This window comes from Opisthorchis viverrini (assembly GCF_000715545.1).
Source record: "Opisthorchis viverrini unplaced genomic scaffold opera_v5_25, whole genome shotgun sequence".
NCBI classification, from domain to species: Eukaryota; Metazoa; Platyhelminthes; class Trematoda; order Opisthorchiida; family Opisthorchiidae; genus Opisthorchis; species Opisthorchis viverrini.
Genome location: NW_008751681.1, coordinates 2,389,426 through 2,416,099, shown reverse-complemented (window position 1 = coordinate 2,416,099; position 26,674 = coordinate 2,389,426). Strand labels below are relative to the sequence as shown.

Genomic DNA, 26,674 nt, shown 5'->3' with positions numbered 1-26,674 from the left:
TGAAACTGAGCGGGTACTTGCGAACAGAGAAGAACCATCAGATCAGCAAATGAACTCATCAAGTCTCACTGTTTTGTTGCCTGTATTCCGCACTCTACAAACGAAGTCGATGAGTTTCGTTCCGAGTCCGTGTTGGCGGAAGGTTAAAGGAGGACAGACCATGATTTAGCTTGATGAAAGGAAATCAGCTAGAATCGAACTAGGTGCTGTTGAATTTGTCTTTTAGCCTGGGGTTTACGTGACTGTGCATGTATGTAGTCAGATAGCATGCAATATTTTGTACGTAACCGAATCCAGCGGGATTCATGTCGTTCAAACGTAATGCAGACATTTCATCATCGATGAATTTTTCACCAGCTCCTTACTAGTGTAGTGCATCCTTATGGAAGTAAGCTAACAGAGCATCAGCATCACCTCAGATGACGATCAATATACATACCGATCGTCCCTCATGCGTTTCGGACGGAAAAGAACCACTTTCTTAGATGAATATTATGGAAAAACAAGTTGGGATTATAACAGCATGTTTGCAGCCTTTCTTAACATTTTTGGAAAACACTGTGGTCCATTTTTCACTCAATCATCTTATCAGCAAGCTTTCCATCATTTTAGTCGCATTTCAGTCACCAAAACACAGCGACACAGATGAACATGTATCGACATATCTTTCCAAGGCCCTCGATCTGTGAATCGAGACATAGTGAATATCTTTCAAGGAGCTAGTGTTTTCAGCTGCTTTCTGGGCACAGGTGGCCCATAGTTACTTAATCAACACGACCCCGTATCTTACTGAACGTCAAAGCAATGCTCAATATCTCTACGAAAATTAAAAAAATAGAACGATTTAACTGGAAATGTAGGAACCATAAACGTTTAGTCAATATCTTCTCTAATCCTGATCAGCCGGCGTATCTTCAGTGTTTAAAATTCAGAAAATGTAGGGTGAATATACAGGGGCTGAGTTAGTACCATCAACAAGACGAGTCACTGACTTGTGCACACAGTGACGGGTTGAGACGACGATTCACTGATCTGTGGAATGAATTTGCGTGCAACAGCTACCTTGATTTATCATGCAATGTCTCCGTGACGCACAGCACACGGGATCACGTGGGTTCAGTTTTTTCTGGACTGTTTCTGGTGCGTTTTCAAAACAGAACCCTGGAAAATCAGACCACGTATGGTGAATGTACTTTGTTCCTTGTAAAATGCTTAGCTAATATCAGTTAGTGCTTTACACAGTCTTGGACGAATGCATGTAAATAAAAACAACAGTGAAGAACAAATGATTTTTTCCATGGTTAATTTTAAGGTAATATAGTCTCGCAAAACAATAATGACAATATCAATAATACGAATGAGTAATTCCGCAAGTACCAAGTCAGGTGACCACAGTTTACTGACGTGGACCTAATGTGTGACCCTCCAAGTTTTGCTGTTTTATATGAAAACTTATTTCGCATGTCCGTAAACAGAAAGCAAACTAAAATACTCTGCAGTACACAATGAATAGGAAATTTTTCCTGGGGTCAACTTGCGTATTTGAAGCAATCAATTGGATGAAATGTGCAGTGTGAGTTGAAATTTGGCGAGCTGAAATCATTTCTGTACAGAAATGGAATTAACAAGGGAATGCAGTCTTAGCAGTATGCAGAATCATAGTCTGACGGGCGTCTGTATTAAGTTGGAGAAAAATTCGTTTGGCACCTTTGGAGGAGAATTGCTTGATTCTGGTTACAATTAGCGATTGTTTCCTAAAGCTAGAGATTGATTTAAGGACGAAAAAACCAACATATAACAGCCCTGTGTGTTCTGTCAAGGGTTTGACCAGATAAGGTACTGTTCGAATCCAAAATCCGTCTGTCTACCTCTTCAGCAATGCACACATGTTCGTCCACTTGTTTGGTCACTTGTCACACATTTTTGTGTCACTTAAATCCGTCGTCCAACCTAGTAAAAGTGACGCATAAACAAGTCCGTACATTAGATGATTCTCGTACTCGATGACTTTGGACACAATTCAACATTACCGTGACCGGCTTCTACCTCCTATTCTAGAACGTTGATGGACTGCATCTTTGAGCATTCGAGCTGAGTGAAAGCAGCCTGAACTTACGGCATGAGGACAACTAAATGTGTTAAGATTACGACAATAGTAAAATGATCGTCTGCACACTGATGCGAACGAGTGGAAAGGTAGAGTTATCACCTGTGATAGTGGCGCGATGAGACGTAAATTTTGTGCAATCCAGACCGTTTGTGTGCTGCCGATGGACATTCAGGAGGAAAACTGATGAATAAGACAAACCAATTATACCAGTTTAATTTGGACGTAGACACGTTCGTATTTAATTCAGCAATTAAGTGCTATAAACATCTTTTTGATGGTACCCGTGTCTTTTTCGATAGATAAACAGTGCTTGAATCATTATCTGAAGCATTCAACCTAACGGCTTTGTAGTGGATGCGACTGTCCTTCAGAACGAAGAAAATCATCGTACTATTTGTGAATGCCTGGATGTCATTTATACAAATCCTGAGCAAACTAAGTCAATACACTGGAATGGGTAATAAAAAAAGCACGTGTATTTCATGCTGAATCCGAGAGTTCTTGCAGTTTCGTGGTACTAGTGAACGAGTTAAGTTGGCAGGCTGAAGATTTTGGAGGCTGGAATCTTCTTAACCGATGCCTCTAGCAACAATAGTGTCATCCAAAGATATATGTCGATCTTACATAGTTAGAAGTCCAGAAGAAGGCGGGAGGACCTACTAACGTAACTGAAGGCAAGTGGTTTTCAGAATTTAATAGTTACTGTCAGTTTTTAGTTGTTGAAGACAATTACCAATATTTTCCTTTCTAGGTTCTAAATTCCGTACCGTGTGCCGCGTACCACCCAAGTGGAATGACATGCAAAATATTCAGCAACTCGCAAATTCTGCGAAAGCGAGCAACACAAGATATACGGAGCAAACTGCAGCCAATCAAAACGTCCGTGATTTGCATCCGTCAAGTCCATTTCATGACCTCTGTAGGAAGATGTCCGGCATTTATGGCCTCCGCATGGAACCCGCGGATCATTCAGTTGAATTGAGGACAAATTTAAGCGAATATAGGTACATTTATTTTCACGAACAGATTTGAGTTCATAGCAACACTTTGAGCACGCGGCAATATTCATTCTAACTTGTCTCGTATTTACCGGACAAGAATGCATACGTGGTTTGATGAAAGTCTCATTGGTCGAACCAGGTGGCGCATTTGTCTTCCATTTGAAGTGCGCAGTAAAACGCCACCTGCGTTTTGACTTCCGACAATATGCGTCAAAATATTGCTTATCATGCAGTTTTCAGGTGTCAAGTAGCCCATAGTATAAGCCAGGTTTTGAGCGATATTGTGGACGTCATTCACGTTTACACAATGCCGTTCTCATAAGTTGCACCCCGTGGCTGGCACGATCGAAAGGTACCAATCGGTTTTCATGTGATCACAAATCTCAACGCCTTCTAGTTTACCTGAAATACGCTACCAAGTATTGATAACGAGTTAACGGTGCAAGTCTCACTTGCGTGGATTCAGTGATTGAGACATCAAAAGTGGCCACCGAAAGCCGCGATAGGAAAAACAAAGTCGAAAAATCACCGAGGTATTCCTACTCGAGGGCGCCCAGGCAATCAAATAATTTTTCGCTCCAAGTTTAGGGTCAGCAGATAATCCTATTAAAGCCACAAGATTTCGTATGCAGCTCAGCTTTAAACACTCCATGGCTGAAATTATGTCAGCTATATTTTCATGGAACCCTTCCCATAACACTGTTTGGTTGTATGTATTAACTCGGTTGAAATCGTCTTGGTCTTGATAGTTCAGAACCAAATGAAAAATAAGTTTGAACTCTTGAGCACAAAGGGGACAACCTCAACCAAATGCCCAGTTCTTGAGTCAGTGAACACTCCGGTCTTCAAAGAAACGACCACGTTCAGATTAAGGATGCATTAGGCTTGTCCGATTATTTGTTTCTGTGAAAGTTACTCTGCCTGTTCTGTGCTACTGAGTTTGAACATGTAACCTGCCAAAGCTGTCTAAGTTTCCAGTTGGAGAAAACATCATGTGCATTTGAACGCAACAGAATCAAACTTGTGAGTACTTGAGGATTCTCTGTTGTGAGTATGATAACGTTCTAAACAACATGGATGATGACGATTTAGCTGTATAAAGCCGTACGACAGGAAGATTTTGAGGATTTTTCACTGAAAAAGTGAATGCGTTGAAGTTAGTGTGTAACGCGGTTTCCATAACCTTTGAAGCTAGTGCGGGCTATGATTACCCAAACGGTACTTCATGGTATTACGCGCCAGTTCATCCTGACGGACGGATATACATTCATGACTGATGCATCTTTAGGCAACGTTGTCTCTGCTAAAAACACGCCATAGTGGGCTGTGTCAAATGCGCGAATGAACAAATGGCTTGAGGTACATGCTGAATCACTAGTAACACATCGCCCACGCATTTCATTTTGAGTTTCAACCGACATTGTGGAACAGACGATTCACGACTACTATTTTTGTGATCACCGTCATTCAGTTGAATTCCTATCCTGATATCCGTTGATGAGCCTCCTTTAGGACATGAGAGTACACCGATTCATGTGCACTGTTAAGTTATGTGTGGCTCATTGTATTTGGGACACAGTTAAAAATAGTAACCACCTATACGTTGATCAGTTTGGCAGTATGCTTTTTTCGTTCTTCATACCGACTGAGTAGCATCGTTCAAATTTTCTCTGCAAAAGCAGCCAAAAATAATTACATGAGATTTCGTGCTCCAGACAATTGGTTTTCAGAGTTTGGTGCACCTTCTCGTCTTCCTATAGTATGAAAAAATCAGGTTAATTAGGCATCAATTGCCTTAAGTGTTGGATTCACACTGACCAAACAGCTTAGCGGAAAACTGCACATATCAGACTGGGTATTTTCGATTCTCCCAGCTGAAGGTTTTGGGTTGATTAATAAACCTGATGGTTTGTTCTCCTATAACGAGCATGCGAGACAACTACACCAGGTTATTTATTCGTCGCATATCTGAAGTTTTGGATACGTCCTGATCAATCAACCGAGTAGAATAAATTTAAGGTGAACTGAGTTAAATTCAGTTGTGAAGATGACGACTCTGATGTGGTGAGTGAATTGTGTGGGTGATTTAACTTAATATTGTAAAAAAAAACACCGCTTCTGTTATAAGGTAAACGATCATGGAATTGCGGCCATCGGGCCTTGGTAGGTCTATGAGCGTACTTTCTACTTGGTTTCGCAAGCAGTCTGGATTCTTCATTGCAGTGATCCAAGGTGTTGTACCTTCAATCACCTTCCTAAAGAATAAAGGTGCAAGCATCTTTTTCTCGCCTCCATTTATACATTTGCTTTAAGGTGACACGATTTGTAAAACTACCACAAACACTCCTGTATAAACTGTTCAATATTTGGTTTCGAATCAAATTCTTCTTTCGCTGGAGACCAGAACGCAAGACTAGCAGATTGAGATTTCCTTAATTCTATTGCCAATTGCATTGCACATTTGATTATCCGCACTAAAGCCCAGATATGTTCTGAATTAATTTGGAATCTGTAAAGTGTAATTCAAAAATATATACGCTCTCAAAAGACAGTGACATATTTTGAACGAAAAGAGTACACTCTAGTAATCGAGCGGGAAGGTTGTATCCCAGGATACATAGATATTCGTTGGTATATTTTCGAAGGTGACTGATAAAACGTTCTACAAAATTGACGTCACTAACTGAACTTATATCAGGAATGGGCACGGAGCTGGAATCTGTAGCACGTAACCATGCATCGATGATAGCAGTCCGGGTTGTGATAAAACGTCTGTAACCAAGTTGCTTAATTTAGCGATCGGGACTGCGACCACTCAGTGTAAGCAGCTTGTTAGTAAAATAAATATCTCTAGCATCAGGTAGAGTTATTTCGGAAAACGCTGAAAAAATTGAAACGCGCCACAAAAATGGATGAGTTAAATGATGATTTACGAATTGTTTTAGCAAGATGGTAATGTTTAACTACCCCGTTTTGATCAGTGTACCGCTTTCTATCGCTCAAAACCTCGCTTTGTACAAAGTACTGCTTGCTGTCTTTTCTTCATAGAAACAATAGGCAGCCGAAATCCCTCATGAGCTAGCAACTTTCTCCTGTTCAAATGGTTTTATAAACTCTTTAGGCACAATTCTGGGCAATTCGCGTCACCACACATTGCACACACGTGTGCCGTTGCGTCAGATACATTTACCGTAATCTCTGGCTATGATGTTTTGCTGAAAGTTTATTGTAATTAAGTCTGTTCTTCAACTTGCATTTAATCCGTGCGAAAATTCGGACATCCTGGTTAGTTAAGTTTTGTACACGTTACACATATATACACACATATTCTTGCAGACCTAATCTATATGAGTTTGTCAAATGCGGTTCGCGCAAATGTGAAAATTCACTTAATCAGGACGTGAGAATGTCAACCCAAATACGAAGCACACACCGAGTCAGAACAAAGGACAGTCACGAGAGCTAGAACAGTGCAACGAAGACTTGGTCAGCCAACCAATCAAAACAGGTATATGCACCATATGCTGCAGTATAAAATAGAAAGTTTTGGAATCCTGCAATTAGAGTATAATCAGTGAGAATGGAAGTGACAATCCAGAAATCGGGAAGCGAAGCCAGCAGGAAAATCTGTATTCCAGTCAACCCCAAACAGGATCTGAGACAAATATTCAACTGGTATGACGAACACATCAAAAATGAAAACGATTCCCTGCTTTTTGTAAGCATCGTCAAACCTCAGTTCACGATGCCTGTTCTGGTTGGGACCGCAATTGAAATCTCACGTACTAATGTGAAACAAGCGAAAGAATTATGTCGTGAGGCGATGCGGCTTGCAAAGAAACACGAGCTCAAGGCGAACTCGTACATTTACATTGGTATGAATCAAAAGAAGACGCTAACACAATGCCTGCGAGAGTTGAAACCAGACCTGGTTCTAATCGAAAAGCAAATGAAGAATATAGTTCTGCGGAAACTTACTGGGGATTGTCAAGTGCGCGCTGTCATGGCGTCACAAAATTGTGTTCTTATTGTACTGCCCCCTTAAACAAAAACTGCGCAAGCACCTTGTTTTCATACTTTGTATATACACATTCTAAAAAAAAATTTGATGCACAGCAATATCCAGGCTTCTGCTGACTCGTGTAATTGGTAAATCATTTGCGGCTAGATTTTCTGTAATTACTTAGGGAGTGACGAGGATCAGAACAAAGGTATAACACTGTATTCACCATTTGAGGTTTCCGGTTATCGCAGGTGTCGTGGAAGTCTCACAGTAGAATTTTTATGTATTCGCTGCGTGTGGTTTATCATTATTTGGATAGCTACATTGGTCAGTGTGTTTCACGGTTTTGGCTGGTTTGAGCTGATCTACCGGTTTGAGTGCGTTGACGTCAAAGGAACCAAAACTCCGATGTACTTGGTTTGTATCTAATCCCCACTACCGACAATGAAATCCTCAGAATCTCGGGTATAAATGGACGTTCTTACCCAATCAGGCCAGTTTGATGGAGTTGAAAAGAACCGATCGTTGGTTGAATGGCTATATAATTGATGAGCAGATTTCCTCAGTCTTAGAAGCAGTGACCATGTTTGTTTCAAATTCCGGAAGAAGAGAAAGGTGATGTCTTAGTGTTTATGAACAACACATTGGAGTTATTTGATCGGAGGATCCTTTTGAAAGAGACAGTACAAACACCACGGTTGCTTGGTGAGCTTATCCGGTACATTCTCATCTGCTGCATTACAGAGACCGAACAATAAACTCACGGGAGCTTCGGATGAAGGGGCGCATATTTCTAGCTCGGAGAGCAGACCTGAATGGACTAAGTGACACTACTTCAAGAAACTTCAGGATACGGGCTTTTAACTATGACTATGATTCCAGTAAAAGACAAAGAACAAATCTGTCTTGTCACGTTCAAATGGTTGGCGGTTGACAGTAGGTGAGATGAAATCTAAATTAGGATTATCTAGCTCTGCAGTGATTCGCATATCGGATTAATAATTTGGTCGAGTTTCCAGCCGCAGACCTGAATGGACTAAGTGACACTACTTCAAGAAACTTCAGGATACGGGCTTCTAACTATGACTATGATTCCAGTAAAAGACAAAGAACAAATCTGTCTTGTCACGTTCAAATGGTTGGCGGTTGACAGTAGGTGAGATGAAATCTAAATTAGGATTATCTAGCTCTGCAGTGATTCGCATATCGAATTAATAATTTGATCGAGTTTCCAGCCTTCCATCAGGTGCACTATCGTATGACATTGGTACATTAGTTATGGTGTTATTAATGTGTTGGTGGCCAACAGAGATAAGCTCGGGCGCGGAAGCCGATGTGGTTGCAGCTGTGCTCTCGATTGCGATGGTTGTCATCGTATGTGCAACTGCTAACAAAATGATAAAAGCGACGACCGGTTGGTAAAACTGTTAATTCGGTATACACCCAAACATTCAGTTGCGCTGCAGTATAGGGATCGCGTAGGTTCACACTGATAGTTCTAATCAGCCGATTCAAGGAACATTCATCGGTCAGAGGCCGAACAAAAGTAAAACGGTTTATATCTATTGGCATGTGATACGAAAATTGGGCCAAGAACAGTGACGAGGAGGTGGGACTACACCATTTTCGGGACATTCTTGCAGATCTAAACGAGAACACATTTCATTGCTGTTCTTACAGAATTCAAAAGCTTCAGGGTTCGTTTGCTGAAAGACTACGAGATTTGCCAACCCGCCTTTATCAGATTTAGGTTGAGGAATAACTGACAATATTGACAGTATGGAATTCGGAAGGATTGCAGATTTCCTCTTGGAAAGGCAGAAGTCCTCTCTCGCTCGGTGTGTTGCCGAAATTGTATTTGAGGTGATAAATATTGTTTTAGGTGGAATGATTAGGAAAGGCGTGACTCTAATAAAAGACGTCTGGCTTATGGAGTTCAGACTTATTCGGACAGTACGGCTTGAGCAGTTAAAGACCAATTCAGACTAAGGGTAGTGGCGTCATGTACATAGACTCGGTAAAATAATAGTACGTAAGCTGATAAATACTGATAAGTCTGATCACTACCCAAGCCTCATTGAAATTAGGAGTTTTTATACTACAAAGTGATCCCACCAAATGAGTCATAATTTTTAACATAGGTGGTACCGATTCTGCCGTGAGGAACCAATGTCAATCAAAAACATTCTTGTATGATATGCCAGCAACAGATCTCAAAAAAATTGTTCATATCTTAAAATGTGTGAATTTATTGGCCCACGGCGTTCTGATGTAGCACTATAAGTGTTTGGTAATCGTTCAAGCCCTAATCGTTATTCAAAATAACGGAAAGCCATGCCCCTTCCGTCCACATACGCCGTAGCTTCAGCATTATCTACATTTTTGAGAACGTGCTGGCTGTTTGTGTGGGTGGTGGATTCTGCAGAGTGATATAATCTTATACCGCAGAACATCTAAGGAAATCTTGAAGACAGCTGTAAAGTTCAGTACGTTTTGGGATCGAGTGAAACCCAGACAAAAATTGCGCATCACAATACCCTATTAATAGTACTCGGAAACCTGAAAGGACGACGAGAAACAACAACAAATTTTGCGTTCTCTAAGTGTGTATTGATCACCGTGCATTTTGCGACACTTATCGCTGCCTAAAAATGGGAATCAGAAGTCCAACTTTGGGACAGATGCTAACGATGTTGAATTGTGGATGAGTAAATTGTAACATAGGTTTCGATGAAAGACACCGCAGAGTTTCACAGCAGAGAAATGTCGGACTTACAAGTGACAGGAAATCACGAAAACTCACAAAACAGATCATCTCGAGCAAAATGCTTGGACAAGACACCGTCAAGTCTGCGTGTGATGATTTCCAGCGCATACGAGAATGCCACCGAATTGTTTTGCACAGTCGGGCATGAATCAAAAAGGATCGTTGAGAATAAAAGTCTTAGGCAAGGGATTCGTGAAGGCTTTTCGGCTGATTTGTAAAACTGATGAAAGATCCTCTGTCGTGGACGTGGTCAAAGTTAATTTTTGCGTATAATAAAACCCAGCAATTGCCCTTCATATCAGAACATTCCCAACGACGGTGCAGTAGTCTCTCTGCACCAAAGCCCGTGACTATGCCTCAGATCGCTCAGAATGGACTGTGGTTTCCATTACAAGTCGTTTTTCAGCTTTTGAATTGCCACTACTTCCCCAGTCATCAAATCTATGTTAGTAGTCAGACCGGCGCCAAACTGACTGCGTCGGTCCATTTCGATCCACATTTTCAAATTGTTCGAAATTACCTGGAAAACCCCCTTGTCACAGGGCCATCAATGTGGATTTTCGTTTTGCGCAGTGATCACGTCTTTTCACTAACTCAAACTTAGGGGAACATCTCTTATTTCCCAAAGCGACTTCCTTCATTGAATTATTTTTTCACGGGAGTAGTACATGACTATTTGCTCATCAGTCATTACTACTCACCGCAAATACACATAATAGTTCCTCTTTTTCATTGAGCTATATGTGCGGCAATGAATTTCAAATATTCCGCTTGGAGAACATAGGCAAAATTTTATCGACCGCAGCTCCAGATGAATATAGCATTCAGATAAGAGAAAAGGGATTAAAACCTGTTGTATTGGCATATTTTTGGACGATGTAATCGTTTTAGTGACACACTGATTACGGTTTGGATTGTGTTACGATGACGGATGCACTTCTTGAGGCCATCAGATCACACCGGAACCGATCGCGAAATATTAGATTGTCACACTTGGGAATTAGGCCTTAGATCTCTGGCCTACAAATCCTTGACTAATCCAGATTCCTTACCTCCCAAAGCACTTAATAACTCGAGTATTTCGACAGTAATTCATAAAACAGGACGATCTGGCTGGAAGATTAGCCGGTTGGTTTCGCACACCAGGGTATAATCGGTCTTCTCAAAATTCTATACATCATCTTCCTCGATCCAAAGCAGTCTACGGATAGCTACTTTGAATGCATTAAATGAAGGATAGACAATCAGGGGTTGATTTATTACTAACAGAAAAAACCAGTCACCAGTACGTGCTGAGATTTACGGGTTAATCCAACAATTCACTGGCCTTTGGAATGATTTTGCGTGCAACAGCTCTCTCTCGATTTATCATGCAGTGTCTGCGTGAAGCGCAGCACATGAGATCACGTGGCTTCGGATTTTTTCTGGACCGTTTCCGGAGGGATTTGAAAACAAACCCTGGACGATTGGACTGGGTAAAACGAGTACACCTTGGTCCCGGTAGGACGCGCATCTCATATCAATTTACAATTAAAACAGTCTTCGATAAACGCACCCAAATGAAAACAACGATGACCGAAAACCCACATTCTCTCAGGTCAATTCGATGTCATGCAATCTCGTGAAGCACTACCGATATAATCGTAAATGCAAACAGATAATCTTGCAAGTGACAAACCGCGGGAGCAAAATGCATTGACGTGATCGAGAGGTGCATTGTGAAAACAGGATATGGGAACGTTCATGAATTTCTGATTTGTATGAAAAATTATATCGCCTTTACACCTTTTTGCAAACACGGAAAAAATGAAATGCCATGCATCACTTCAAAAAGGGTGAATGTTATTCCCCCCGTACAAATGAGCACTGAAATTGAATAGAAAACATAACCGGGAACACGGGTCATATATACGTTGAGACTTCGCATCGATAAGAGGGTTAGTTGCGGATTAAATTTTTTCCAATGTCTGTCAAAATCCATGCAATGACTTTGTGGAGTCCAAAAACAGAATCATCTCTAATGATTCTCTACTGATGCACTGTTCACTCCTGCGTTGAGGATGGCATTTTGGAAACTGCAGTTTCCTTAAGCTTTATTGTCAGGCTTGTAATACTGCAGGGTCTGTCTCTGTCCGGCTTCCGTTAACGACCACCTCATTGATATCGGCGTAACATTTTAGGCCCCAGGATCGCCAGTGAGTGTGTCAAGAATGCATTCAATCTCCAAGAATTACACAGATCCTAGCAATTCAACAATGTCCCACATTAGATGTTAGCCTTCGAGGAAATACCGTGACTACGTACGTGCTGCGATCCCACTGGTGACGGTGGACGCATTAAGCATCATGGAAATCAGGGCTACTGCAATTAAAAATAATCTTGACTTAAGGACAACAGATGACTACAAACATTGTTCGTTATCTTGAAAACATGTGTTTCGTCGATCCTCGTAGTGCTATTCTTGTATCTGCCCGAACAATGTACATACACTTTAGCATGCGTCATCGAGTATGAATCGGTCTGCTTTTTACAGCAGACCTTTTTACTTCTTTTAAATCGATCCTCGTAGTGCTATTCTTGTATCTGTCCGAACAATGTACATACACTTTAGCGTACGTCATCGAGTACGAATCGGTCTGCTTTTTACAGCAGGCCTTTTTACTTCTTTTAAGTGTTTAATTATTCGTCCCCCAGTTCTCCGTTACATAAACTCATCATGTAGGAGTGACGTACAAACAATATCATCGTCATCATCATCATTATCATCATCATTGCCAGCTGTAAGAACCGCGTACTTGTGTCACAATGGTTGTAACTGCCACAGTTTCCTTCACCGGAGATTTGGGGAGGTGGGGTAGGTAGCTGCGCATTGGAGGCGGGAGCTGATAAATTGGTGCGTAAATACAACACTGTCATTAGTATATTGAGTGGATGAATTGGAAAGGAAGCTATGCATGGGAGGCAATAACCTGGATGCACGAGTGCCATTGAGGGTACGACTCAACGCCAGCGTGGTCGTTTCCTACCACTTATTCGAGAACGTCGATGGGTTGCATCATTAAGCCATCAAGCAAAGTGTAGGCAACCTGAAATGACGACATGCTATGAAATGAAATTGCTCAAGTGACGATGTTTACGATGACAATGAGGTTTTTTGTCTCAAAATAATGCAAGTGATTATGAACGTGGATTCATCAGTGAACAGGGGAGATTAAACGCACATCTTATGCGCAGCAAACTGTTGAAGCAACTTCAAGTAACATCCCGTAGGGAGTGGAAGCAGTTTATTGGTTGGGTGGTCATCATGCCAGCTGTTCCTCCAAAGGAATCATAACTTTTCAGCGTGATTAATTGCCGGAACCACCTTCTGTCTGGTGCACAAATCACCCACTTATTCCGCGACAGACAAATAGTGAGTCAATAATTTTTTATGGCCTTGCACATACTGGCTCCTTATCCAATAGGCTTTACATTCAGAATGAAGAACCTCACTGTAATATTTCTGGGCGTCCAACTTGGATTTGCGTCTTAGTTCAGGGTAATTACTGACTTAATCGTGGATCATGTTCCTCCAAAAGCAATTTGATTTTAAAATAAGCCATCTGCACTCTCTATTCATTGAGCGCCACGGCGGAGCCCTGAGGTCACGTTCGGCACTTTGAATGCCTTCAGTATTTCTTACTTAAATCCAGGGGGATATTATCGTTGCCCATGGCTTACGTGTGTAACTCCAGTAAACTACGGGAATCTTCGGTAATTCTATTTTCTTCTTTTTGAATTCAGGATCGCAAACGTTCCGTCAAAAATTCAGTTAAGCCGACCGACTTGTGGGTCATATTAAGAACTGTTCACGTACCACGGTTTATGGTGCTTTCCTTTTGTCTCTACCAAGCAGTTTCCACATGTTTTCTGGACCTCGTCTTGTTTGGGAAAACATTTTTGTCAGTTATATATGAGAGCACTTAACGTCTGTGGATTAATACAGCACACAGTAGAGAATCGTTTTTCACCATGTGCATGACTCGGAAGGACTCAGAAAATAATACGCTGCTGAAAAGTGCTTCGGCAAATTTCATCAACTTCGCAGCTATTCAGCTGCTGCAATTATCATTACTGTGGAGATCTACCTAGATTATTTGAATTGGGACAGAGATGACGGTGTCAAAGCTTCCGTGTTCCCATCCTTGTAGGTTCGCCTGTAGGATGTCAATTAAACTCGATCTCCACACGATTCACACTATATCGTCAAAAAAGAAGTATAAACTAGCGATAGCAGGACACTATATCGTCAAAAAAGAAGTATAAACAAGCGATATCCCATTCTTATTGATAGCAGTCTCAATAGTAACCTTCGTATTTTGGGTTCCTCAATCAAATATGCTTGATAGTGATCAGTTGATAAGATATTAGAGATGCTACAGTATGATTTCTTGACAGAACAGCGTACATATAAGTTTGCTGGGAAGTGTTTGAGAGCCCACAACTGTAGTTAACAGCCTTGGGGTTCATCTGGTTGAACTAGGAGTTAGGTTTCGCCAAATTTTATTCTAAATGAAGCGAAAGGGCAACGCGATTTGTGGAGTGCCCTTGTCTGCAAAGCAAACTGGTTTACTGTGAGGCTCTACTGAATACCATCTGAATCTATTACACATGATACTTTTCAACTGAATGTATGTCACCATAACTCTCACATTTTACTTGTTGCGATATACGACATTTTGCACTATATTTTATGGGTCAGATATTCGCGAAATTTGCAGTGAACAAATCATTAATTAGGCTTCTATACATCAAGCTGCTTCATAAATCCTTGTATTCCGTCAAGTGCAAACAACCTGGTTAGGGATTGAGCCTAACCGATGAGAGAGCAAAACCTGGAGCAGTCTGTTCATGGGTAGTCGGTGACGATGTGAGTTGTGCCATCGGTCAAGTACACAGGGCTTCCTTGACATTTTTCTAATAATTTGCAGAAGTACATCGCTGACGCAAATTTATCGTTGAATTTTCTATTACTGACTCAATCAGCCGAACACCTCAGTTCAAACAGTGCGTAAATAATCATGGAAACAAGACAAATCGGCACTAATCGACAGAAGACGGTCATGTTGGTTTCGGGAGTTAAAACTAGACTTAGTTATAATAAAAACAAACGGGAAATTCATTGTTGAAAGAAATCGTCGGAAATTTGCATAAAACTGTCTTGTGTTCTAATACCGCTCCAACATTGGCTTTGAAATCCACCTCGTTTTATATTTTTTCAACACATTTATTACATAATCGAGAAGTCGTTTACTCAATCGTTTCAAAAGTATACTGCTTAGATTTGGTCATATTTCACGCAGAAATGCTTCTAAAAGCCGCCGAATCTCGAAAGCACGTGTGTAACTAAATTATCTGTCTCTCCCAGATTTACGCATTTGATATTTGATTGAGCAAGCAGTGACTAGTTTTCAAATAGCTAGTTTCTTGGCTGCTTATTGAACACATGCGGCCCACAATTTCCTGACAAAACCTGTGTCCAGCCGGCACCGAAAGCTCGGTAACTGCCGAATATTTCTACGAAAATTCAAGTAATAAAGCTATTTGTCTTGGGATTGTCGTCTGATATTTCCTGTCTCACTGTCGCCAATGAAGGAAAGTAAGAATGCAATAGAATAAAATAAAATAAAATAAAATAACACGAAAACGGCCGGGCTGTCCTTGCACGAGATCAAACATTTGGGAATTGATGAATCTCATCGAGTATCCTCATTTGTTAAGATGGCCAGCTTAACCCTATTGTTTTAAATGTAGTAAGATTAGGATGGATGAACACGCTTTGAGTTATACGCTGTTAATGATACCAATCAGTGACGTGCTCATACTGACGGGCTGAGGCGACCATTCACTAACCTGTGGAATGAGTTCGCGTGCACCAGCTCTCTCTCTATTTATCATGCAGTGTCTGCGTGAATCACGCCGCACGAAATCACATGGCTTTGGTCTTTCTATCTAGACCCGTTTCTGCGATGATGAAGATCAAAGGGCATTCTAGCAGAATTGTGGCCATGTAATCTCGCTAAGCCTCAGTGACAGACAATCAGGCAAGTGACGAAGCATGTGACCGTTGACGTGAGCCGAAAGTAAATACAATTAAATCAGATTTCCGAAAATTTCAAATGATTTGTATCTTAAGAAAAAATATTTCACATACCCGCTAGAATGTATAGCGTTAGAGCTTATGTTGAAATTTCATGAGTTTTGATTTTTCCGATTACACATTTGTTTCTGGAAAGAAAACAATAAAGAAGTACGGCGTGGATAATGCAGAGAACCTGACTTGTCACTCTCGTATGTCTCGTGATCGACGGCCGGTCCACCGAATCTTACATCAGAGTCATCTAACCTTGCATCCAATCGTTTGTGCGGATACTCAGTTGATCCCGATTCCAGCCATTAATCAGTTTAACGCTCTATTGCGCAACATTTGACGATGTGTGGACACAATTCCTGATTGATAAAATAGATATTCCCGTTTTATTCAGTATATTTCATACGGGCTTCATTCACTCTCTGTCTTGCGGGTGTGCTATAGCATATAAGTTGCGTGGCACCACGATGATTGTTGGAAACATCGTTCGGGGGGCAAAAGGTAAAACGGTTTCCATTCATCCTGAGAACATCACATACGAGAGATTCAGCTGGGTTCCAAGTGAGTCTCTCGAACAACCAAATTAGTTTGCAAATGAGTGTATATTCATCCTAATATGTCTAAACCCTCTATCGAAATGGTCAGTTCCAAGTAAGCCTTGCAAAAGTATACACAAACATATTTGGTTATTGTCCGCAATTTTATATTACTGCATGCCCCTAATTCAGGAGGCAATTGTGATGAACATCAGGAAATTATGCCGCATATCACGCACACAGCAGAAAGACGGACTATAGTGCCAGACCTCAGATATTATATCTTTTTTTAGTTGATGACCATTAGTCCAGGGGCTGAGATAGTCCGAAATTTTGGCAGCCATTTTGATCTCGTGCAATTCAAAGTCTTACTTCAAGGTTTACTGCCTCACTGTGCTTCTGTATCAACTGTCTGTGTGAAGAATTTGACACGTGAAATCGCTTGGATTCGGTTTTATCCGGATAAATTTCGGGAAGTTTTAAAAACAAAGACATGGAGCGTTGGACCAGATATGATAGGTGTACGTTGCTTCCAGTAGGACGCTCTTCTCGTCACATGTAGCGCTTNTGGAGCTGTAGACCAGATAGGATGTGTGGACGTTGCTTCCAGTAGGACGCTCTACTCGTCACATGTAGCGCTTCACACAGGCTTAAACGAACTTGTGGAAGAATTTGAGAAAATACTGAGACATTCGTTTTCACAAAATGTCGAACAGTTGTTTTGGGGACATTAAACCTACATTAGAAAAATTCAAATACTATGGCTGATTCACATTTCGAAGAATTTTGCACGAACCACGGTAGGCTAGTCAATGACTAAATTGTGAAATTCGGTCCTAGTCCGTGTCTTATAAAACGACTGAACCATACCCTTCGGACTTGCCTACGTAAATCCTACCTTTCCCATCTACAGACCACGCTTTAATCTATGGTATGTTGGACGTCTTTTTGTCTTGAGGGAATCAGTCGCATCCGAAATGTGCTAGATGTAGGAAGCTGTCCAGACTCCTTGCGAAGATATTCCATGGGTGCACACCGGGCGCCGCTAGGATGGAGAACACGGTGTATTAAGTGTATACATCGGCAGGTCGGTGGCTTCCACTACCCATTAACGGGGAAGCACAAGAAGAAATCTGAGAAGGTTATCAGCGCCTCTGGGGGCATTCAAACGTGTCTTCGTGTACTAGGTTCACTTCGTGGATGCTACTGAAAATCAGATAAGATTGCGTCAACAACGGCACACCAGACATCACACGACTTCTTGCCTGGTAGACAATCTCTTTCATTTCCACACTATTCCATCTGCCACGTATGAGGAAATAACAGCACTTCTGAAGTAATGTCGTTCTCAAGATGGAGCCACATGTGACGTACAATATGATACAATATGATATTGCAGCAAATCCCCTCGACGTGTGACATACGGGGTAGATTTAATAAAACACGCAGTTCGGTCAAGATATTCCTTCTCACGTTCAGCTCTCTGGGGTGATTGATGTATGTTTGTGCACAGTGCCATCATAGACACAAATGTGTGGTGGTATTAGGCAACACGGGACGACCGCGCGAAATCCACGGGCAGACACTTACCGGCCTCAGAAGACAAATCAAACTACACGATGACCGTTTCAAGAACTACCAGATACTGTTTAGATGCTATATATTCACAGGCAGAAGAGGAGGAATTCACCCACTCAACCCTGCACTGACGATATCACCTCGATTGGTGATGAAACGTTTGCAATCCAACTGCCAAGCTCGGCGAACAGACCAACAACCACTTACCGGCCTCGCCATGTTTGGAGCCACTAGGAAGATGTAGACCCGGAAAATTGGAAAACTAGTTCCTGACGTGAAAGGAAAATTGGTCGATTTCTCACTCCAAAATTCATGTGGGTGCTAGAACTCTGCAGCTGGAGACTCACTGGGGTCCGTCTTATCGAATAGCATACTGATATTCTTTCGCATCATTTGCGGTTCACAAGTTGCATGGAGATGCTGTTGCAAAGCTATGCCAAGTAGTTTTCCGAATTCGAGACATGAGTGCTCAAAATCCAGCCAGCGCAGACCACATATGTATGGAATTCGTGCAAAATAGATTACGAGGAACCCCACAGAACTTCAATCCAGACGGTATTCATCAAGCACAGGGGCTTCATGGTAGAGTTGTCTATATCACGTTTGGTGAGAGCGGACCTCATAGGTGGTTATGTCAGCGTTCATTTTGTGTTCTTGCGGTGCCGAACTACGTACCTGATGGATGCGAGCGTTTGGAAATATGATCCCTAATTTCTGTTCAGGTTGACCACACACATGTAATGCCAACCGAGACTAATTAGCTTCTCGTTATAAGTGCGGTCATGTGCTTGTCATTGAATCTAGTGATTACCTGGCACGTGCATGGCAGGAGTTGAAAACATCCCAATTTTCATAGAAAACAGGTCAACATTAAAGCACCGATGCCCTCAAATACCCATTTGGGCACCACACTAGGACCCAAATTATCACATTTGCATTTGTGTGCCTCATCCACCCAAAGCCCAGAAAACAAACTCTGGAGTACGTTATCTTAACATTTCCGATCCACAAAATATTCTTGACAAAAATTTCAGTTTTTACCCAATATTATGCATCTTGACTAACGCTACAATGAGCATATCAACAAGCGAATAGTGGAGCCGAAACTGCCTGAATGGTTAGTTTGGTATTATGCATTAGCAAACATCTTTATTCCAGCTGAATCAGTGCCTTGAATCAACAGACTTCTCACCTTCCGCCGGTGTATAATTATGAAAATAGGATGGATGGACGTCACTCTTATGACCTACTTGAATAGGATGGTTGGGCTAAAGCCCATTCCGCGTATCGGATTTATCTCCACTCGCACGACTCACATGCTACAAACGTTCCATTGTAGTTTATGTTCCCGTATACAGACCTGAGTGTCTTGTTTCCTCCACGTAGGTCCTTCATTAGCGAAGGCTTAAGCCAGATTAGGAACGTCTCTCGCTTTCCTGAACAAAATATTATATTATTCTTCTTCAACCATACCAATCGTGCAAATGGAAACGCCCGAAACTGGGCGGCATCTTAGATCCAACGCTAAAAACTTGTCCGTAGGCAAGTTTTATTGCAGGAACCCATGTTATTCGAGCATAGTTTGTGCATGTGAATCACACCCATTCCATGGAAAATTAATACAGACCAATTATGCCAATCCTCGACAAATGAAATTTGAAAGATTCGTTGAAATAGCATTCCAACACAACCCACAGGGATTTCTCTGCTTTGCTCATTTTACTTGATTTTATAAGTAGTGAAGAGCGGCGGGTTGTGCTAAATTTGTGTAGGAACGAATGGTTCTACCCGCGTGATGAACCAGTGGTAACACATTGTGCACGCATCTCATTTCGGTTTTTTACCACAGAGTCATTACTACTAATTCAGTAACCGCCGGCATCTAGTTCGTTTAGTTTCCCTCTATCCATTCTGGAATCCCATTTTGGACACGCGATTACAGTGAATCCTATGCATTGTGGAATATGTCTGGGACAGCTAAAAATTGTAATCGTGCATGCATTGCTCAGTTCGGAGTTCACGATTTTTGGTGGAGTGGTAAATTTGGTGTGATTCTTCATGACAGAAGTACAAGGCAGCCGAGCCAAGTTGTTTGTTCACCGCTTATTCAGAGTGTCGGATGCTTGCCGACCATTCGTCTCAATGTGAGGTGAACTAAAGTGTATCCAGTTGTGTGAATGACTCCCTTGGTATGATGAGTGAATTTCTTGCCTGGTTTGATGCAACTGTAATTAAATTTTTCAGTATAGCAGGAAAAACTCGTAACGGTTTGACTGTGATGCAAGACAGTAGTGGGAATGACTCCCTTGGTATGATGAGTGAATTCCTTGCCTGGTTTGATGTAACTGTTATTAAATTTTTCAGTATAGCAGGAAAAATTCGTAAAGTCTGACTGTGATGCAAGACGTTAGTGGAATTTCGCCATCGTGTTTCTGGTAGGGTTTCAAGAATAGGTTATATCTGCTTCTGAAAATAGGATGACTTCGTACGGGGTTCATGGCTGTCTACAATGTAGCTGAATAGGATGAACATAGTTATTTCACGTGCAGATATAATTACTTGTTTACGCAGTTGATCAACAAAGCGCTAGCTTGAAGAATGCTTTTGTTTCACCAAGCAACCTAAAGGGTACTTACCGAAAGCATATAATTACTTGTTTACGCAGTTGATCAAGGTAGCACTAGCTTGAAGAAAAATGTTTTCGTTTCGCCAAAGAAGCTAAAGGATACTCACTGAAAGCATCCAGACTGCAGTGTCTTTGTCCATTACATGTGGAAAAGTGTACCTTCCTCAGGTGCATTGTACAAGAGGCCACACTCTACAGACATTTGCTAGAACTGGTAGACTCCATTGGATAGCTATGCCCATATGGGACCAATGGACTTATTCGGATTAATTATATTAAGCGTACTTCCATACAGTCGTGGTAGTCTGTCAAAATATTTATGAATAAGCTACACACCTTTTACTAATGTATAGGAAAAATTGGGACGGGACTTTCTTATTCTTAAGTTTTCAAGTGAACCATTGTTTATCTGCCATCACCTTGTATTCATAATATTGTCTCAGGTGCATCCAGGGTAATGAAAAGATTTTGAGACCGTTTACTCCGTAGAGCTTACACGAAATAATGCACTGTCCCTGCTGCAAAGCGTAACGCAGAGCAGAATAGAAAAGGGAATTTTGTTTTAAAGGAGAAAACTGAGCTTCATACTTGATCATTGAGTGAGCGACCTACTTTGAAGGTATTCAAATATTCCCAGATATGTCCATAATTAAGGTCAGAAAGTCTCTGAAGGTGGAAGTAGTAAATCCGGTCTCACCATGCACCGATGCAACCAGCAGGACAGTCACATCTAGGGCTTGCTCAGATGGGGTCGTGTGCATAGTTGCGCAATAATGTGCGTTTCATAGAGTGAATCCGATTTTTTCGGCCGTGTGCTTGAATATCAGACGACCGGACTGGTTTCTTGTGGTCAACTAACTCTCTTAGGTGAGCGAGTGCGCTCTTTTAGAGCCACCTCACATTTACCGGCGTGTTATCGGCCATTCCACTTATTACACAGCACGCACGCCACAGTAGTTCTCTACATTTGAATCCAAATTTCATATCGATAGATACATATATTCTTTCGAAAAAGGGTTCAAAATAGGCAAACTACCAACCTATCACGACAAGGCATCGTTTGAAACAATATTCACCTAATAGAGAGACACAGGTCCACTGACTCAACCAGGTAACTGATGTGACCAATTCAAGCTTAGTTATGGTCATAGACAGGCAGTGAGTATGCTCCCCATCCCGCAAACACAGATGCACACGTTTCTCATCAAATTGTCCGGAAAGTGTGGTTCTCATACATGGTCTCGGCTGAAAAAGCTTAGCAGTCGTGGACCAGTGAGGTGCAACTTGCCGCTTTTGCGTGGTCAAGACCCCTGCGAAATGTCGACACCATTGATTTGATATGCATTTTAGTGTGCGTTTTGCAGCCCATGCTCAAAACCTTTCCAGAAATCATTTCCACTGCAGAAGTCCTTGACCATCGAGTCTACAGAATGTATATGAATGACGGAATGGACTCTAGACGTTCAACGGATGAATAGCACAGACAGATTTACTGATCCGAAACAAGTAAAATTTAGCCGATGCGTTGAAATTGCATCCCAATGAAACCAGCAGAATGTTATCTGCTCTGATCATTTTACTCGCATTTTGTAAGTAGTAAACAATGTTCTGTTTTCCAAGAATTGGTTGAATCACCTCTACTGTGATCCTGTGCAAGGCATGCTCGGATGATTTTACTAGTAACTCGGTTCCTACTCACTTCCTGTCGATCTTTGATTATCAATGTGGAGGAGACGATTCACGAGTCCTATTTTAGTAACCACCGGCATTCAGTTGCACTCCTTCGCTACTGTCCATTTACTGGTCCCTTTTAGGACACGTGAGTACAGCGAATCATGTGCGCTGTGAAGATATGCCTGATTTATTTTAACAGGGACCGATAAAAATAGTAATCGTGCGCAGGTTGATCAAGCCGGCAGTGTAACTGATTTCGACCTCCATGCTAACTGAGCATCTTCGTTCAAAGTTTACGTGAGTGCCGGAACAAGTTTTACCAGATTTTGCGTTTCCGGTACTGTGAGCTAAAGAGTCTTCGTCAGCGCCAATTCCCTCAATTCTCGGAAGTGCCTTGTTCAAATAGGTGGGCGGGAAAATGCACACCAGAACCATATGCGTTTGACAGGATTTTTTTGATACTTTGCGCTGTAGATTTTTCGTGTGTTGTAAAAATCTTGATGGCCTATGCTTTTACAATGAATGTAAGATAGAGCGGAACCAAGTTGTTTGTTCGCCGATCACTAAGAGAGTCAGATTTATGTCGACTAATTGCCTGATTAGAGTGATTGCACGGTGAACTAAAAGGTACAGAATCGTGCATGTGATGGTCTTGATACCTTGTTGACTGAGTAATGTGACTGATGTGCAAATGTTTTGGATGAATGATTAAGTCATTATCTACGGGGGCAAAAATTACCTGTCTATGGTTGAGGTCAGATAGTTAATCGTGTTTTGGTGAGTCTTGCTTGTTTCCGAATGCAGTATGGATTCACCACTGTGGTCCCCAAAGATTCAGCGGATATTCTAGTATTATCCCGGTCAGTGAATGAAAATGCAGTCCTCTTGCTGGGCTTGGAAGTCTGGAGATACTACCACCTAAGTACCTGCTTAAGCCATTCAGTATTTGGTTTCGAAACAAATCTTCTTCTCAACAAAAACCAGGATAAAATAAATCAAACCAGGATATCCTATGTTCTAGTACATTTGTAGCTGCGTGCACTACGACGCAGACCTTTTCGGAGTCGAACTGAAATTTGTTGGCAACAGTCTCAAAAGCACGGCTCCAAAATACACTTCTATTGCTGATGAAACGTTAGCAAACAAACTGTCCAGGCCGCCGATCAAAACAAAGACCAAAAAATATGTGGTTATAAATTACAACCAGTAGCTTCTAAAGTGAAGGCATTTGAAGAGCGCCAACAGAGCATGAAACGGACACCGCAAAAATCAGTAGTCTTGAAAAATGTTACTGCTAAACAGCCCTCTTTTCATCCGAGTTGGAGCTCTTGCCTGGTCTGAAACAACTGCTTTCACAGATTCGTTACGCACACCTCGTTACGCTCATAAACGTTTGCCGTTTCCCTGCTGAAACAGGTTTGGCAAACTGCTTACGCGCGCCTTTCGGTCGCTTGAGTAGCCATGCGTTTTGCCACACATTTGATATTAGTGTAGTGTTCTCATGGCATCCTGAGAGATTCTCCGAACTTGCACCTAATCCGTGCACAAATTGATGCGTTAGCCAGATTTGCTTGATAAATCGCAAGAACTCGCAAATCTTGGCATGTTCTTTGAAATGTTACTCAGTAGGTTTCTTTCGGAATGTGTATGATACTCCATGACCTAATCAGAATAAATCATGCGGATAATTTTTTGGGTGCAACACCTACTAAATTCAATTTTCCAGAGATTGTTTTGGTCAAAGTAAAATGGATTTTACCCGTCTGGAAAGTAACTGAATAAACTGCCCATAAATATTTTCCGTGCAGATATGATTACTAGTTTACGCAGTTGAAAAAAATGCTAACTTGAAGAAAAACGGTTTCGTTTCGCCAAGCAACCCGAAGGACAACCTATGACAGTGTCAATATTGCAAAGTGTCTTTGTCCATTACATGTGAAAAAGTATGGCGCCTTCAAGCGCGTTTTACAAGGGGCCGCACACCACAGACATTTGCTAGCAATCAGACTGGCATATCCCGTTGGATGGCTGCGCACATATGGGATCGACGGACGGTGGATTTCAATGCGGCCGTGGTAGTAGCGAATTGTGCCAACTACGTTGATTCACATCATTTCCGGCTGTCTGGTATTCTGTTGCTCCAGTCTACCAGCCTGTTTTTCTACTGCATCTCCCCAGTCGACGAAAAACAACTAAGGTTCAGACCAGTCGAAAAATGAGTTGAGTGGAATGCACTCCAAAAATGAAAAATTTATGAGTTAATGGACTAACAATCAACAAACATTCTCTAACACCAAATTGTTCTGCATTCCGATGGTTACTAGAAGTACCTCGAACAGCTCTGATTTTGTTCGTTTTGGTTCCTACATGTGTTTCTTAGGCAGTTGCAGTCGATCATCAAACCAGAATGTCACTAGCTCAACTCGACCCAAATCACACACGCATAGAGTGCGGAGGAGGCTGACACGTGGGCTTAAATTGTATGACGCATAAAAATTCAGTCAACCAATCGAAATAGAGACTTACAGTGCATTTTCAGGTATAAAATCGAAGATTTGGTAGCGTGTGGCCAGTGAAAATGGAAGGCACAATCCAGAAATCGGGAAGTGAAGCCAGCAGGAAAGTCTGTATTCCAGTCAACCCCAAACAGGATCTGAGACAAATATTCCACTGGTATGACGAACACATAAGACATGCAAACGATTCCCTGTTATTTGTGAGCATCGTCAAACCTCAGTTCGCAATACCTGTTCTGGCCGGGACCGCGATTGAAATCTCACGGGCTGATGTGAAACGGGCGAAAGAAATATGTCGTGAGGCGATGCAGCTTGCAAAGAAACACGGGCTCAGGGCAAATTCCTACGTCTACATTGGCATGAATCAAAAGAAGACGCTAACACAATTTTTACGAGAGTTCAAGCCAGACTTGGTTCTGGTCGAAAAGCAAGTGAAGAATATAATTCTGCGGAAACTTACTGGAGATTCTCAAGTAAAGGCCGTCATGGCGTCGCAAAATTGTGTTCTTGTTGCTCTGCCACCTTCCACTTGAACTGCGAATACGCTTCGTTCTAATATTTTGTGTATATATCTTGTAAAATATATTTTGATCCGCATTGACATTAACGTTTTCCTTGACCCACCTAGCTGGCAAAGCTTTCGAGGCTATTGTTTCCGTAATTGCAAAGGACGTGTGACCATCAGAACACAGTCATCGCACTCCATTCACTAGTTGGCGACACCGATTCTTATCGAATTCTTCCGTTCGCCCTTCCTCTATTGTTGAATCATTAGTGTCGGTCTCCGCTTAAATGATTCCTTCCCATCTACAATCTTGAAAGCACTGATACCAAACCAACCAGCTTCTGGGTTTGTTTTTGCTTGTTTCCAATCCCTACCGTTAGCTCACCTTAATTAGGTTCTTTCATCAGCAATTGGCAGTAATAATTTAAAGCATTGTGGTTCGGGAACCATTCAGAACATGATAGCTCTGGTACCTCATAGCCGGATGAACTACCTCTGCACCCTCTCTTCTGCTTCAAACCGACCAATGAATCCACGGTGGTCTCAGTTTAGCCGTCATGTTTTCTGATTCAAGGAATTTCAGTAAGGCCCCAACATTCATTGGTACAGTATACGGTTTGCATAAGGTAACTTATACAGTTCTTTTGCGCTGTTGATCTCAAAATCCAGGCTGAGACCTCCCAGATGAAAAACATCTTATATTTGTCGGCAAAGACTGGCGAAAAACCAGCCTAATTCTCAAAAGAAGCGGTGGTTGAACGTCAACTGCGGGGCAGCTTTGCAGATCAAGACGCGCATAAATTTATTTACTGCTTGAAGGTATTATCACGGCATTCAACATATTCGGCATTCGATTGCTCGGAATAGCGTAAAAGCATGCCGAATAGTATATTTCAAACTGAGTGGATATATTCAAAGTCTGAAACGTACAATCCGAAGAGTTGCAGATATGCTCTGGAATAACTTCGGCCTGTTTCCACCATGTGTGTGCCACCAAAAATGGAACGAAAGCGGAATATGGTTTTTAGACAGAAGGTTTAGGAAAATCGCGAGGCTATTCCAAAACATAATTCTCAGGATTGTAGAGTTATGACGTGGTGGAATCCTACTGTATGTTCATTCTATTGCCGATTCTGGATTTCGGTCAAATCTGTCTGTAGGTGATTGTAATGCAACTACAAGCCACAATCCACAAGTAGAAGTCCTGATTTTCAAGCTGAAAGTGAGC

At 41.7% G+C, this 26,674-nt stretch overlaps 2 protein-coding genes across 2 annotated transcripts in view; both read left to right on the top strand.

Annotated features, from left to right (window-relative positions):
* The window catches only part of T265_02178 (hypothetical protein), a gene marked incomplete at both ends in the record, with an annotated part of 30,263 nt that extends 6,628 nt beyond the window's left edge, over nt 1–23,635 (top strand). The window contains 3 exons of the mRNA XM_009166352.1: nt 6,764–7,102; nt 13,665–13,708; nt 23,458–23,635. Of these exons, the coding sequence (XP_009164616.1) occupies nt 6,764–7,102; nt 13,665–13,708; nt 23,458–23,635 (561 nt within the window). The remainder of the gene's footprint in view (nt 1–6,763; nt 7,103–13,664; nt 13,709–23,457) is intronic.
* Nucleotides 23,636–25,003: 1,368 nt separating this feature from the next.
* On the top strand, nt 25,004–25,474 carry T265_02177 (hypothetical protein; the record flags this gene model as incomplete). The annotated part of the gene is made up of 1 exon (XM_009166351.1): nt 25,004–25,474. The coding sequence occupies one exon, from the start codon at nt 25,004–25,006 to the stop codon at nt 25,472–25,474; it is 471 nt and encodes a 156-aa protein (XP_009164615.1).
* Nucleotides 25,475–26,674: the final 1,200 nt, after the last annotated feature.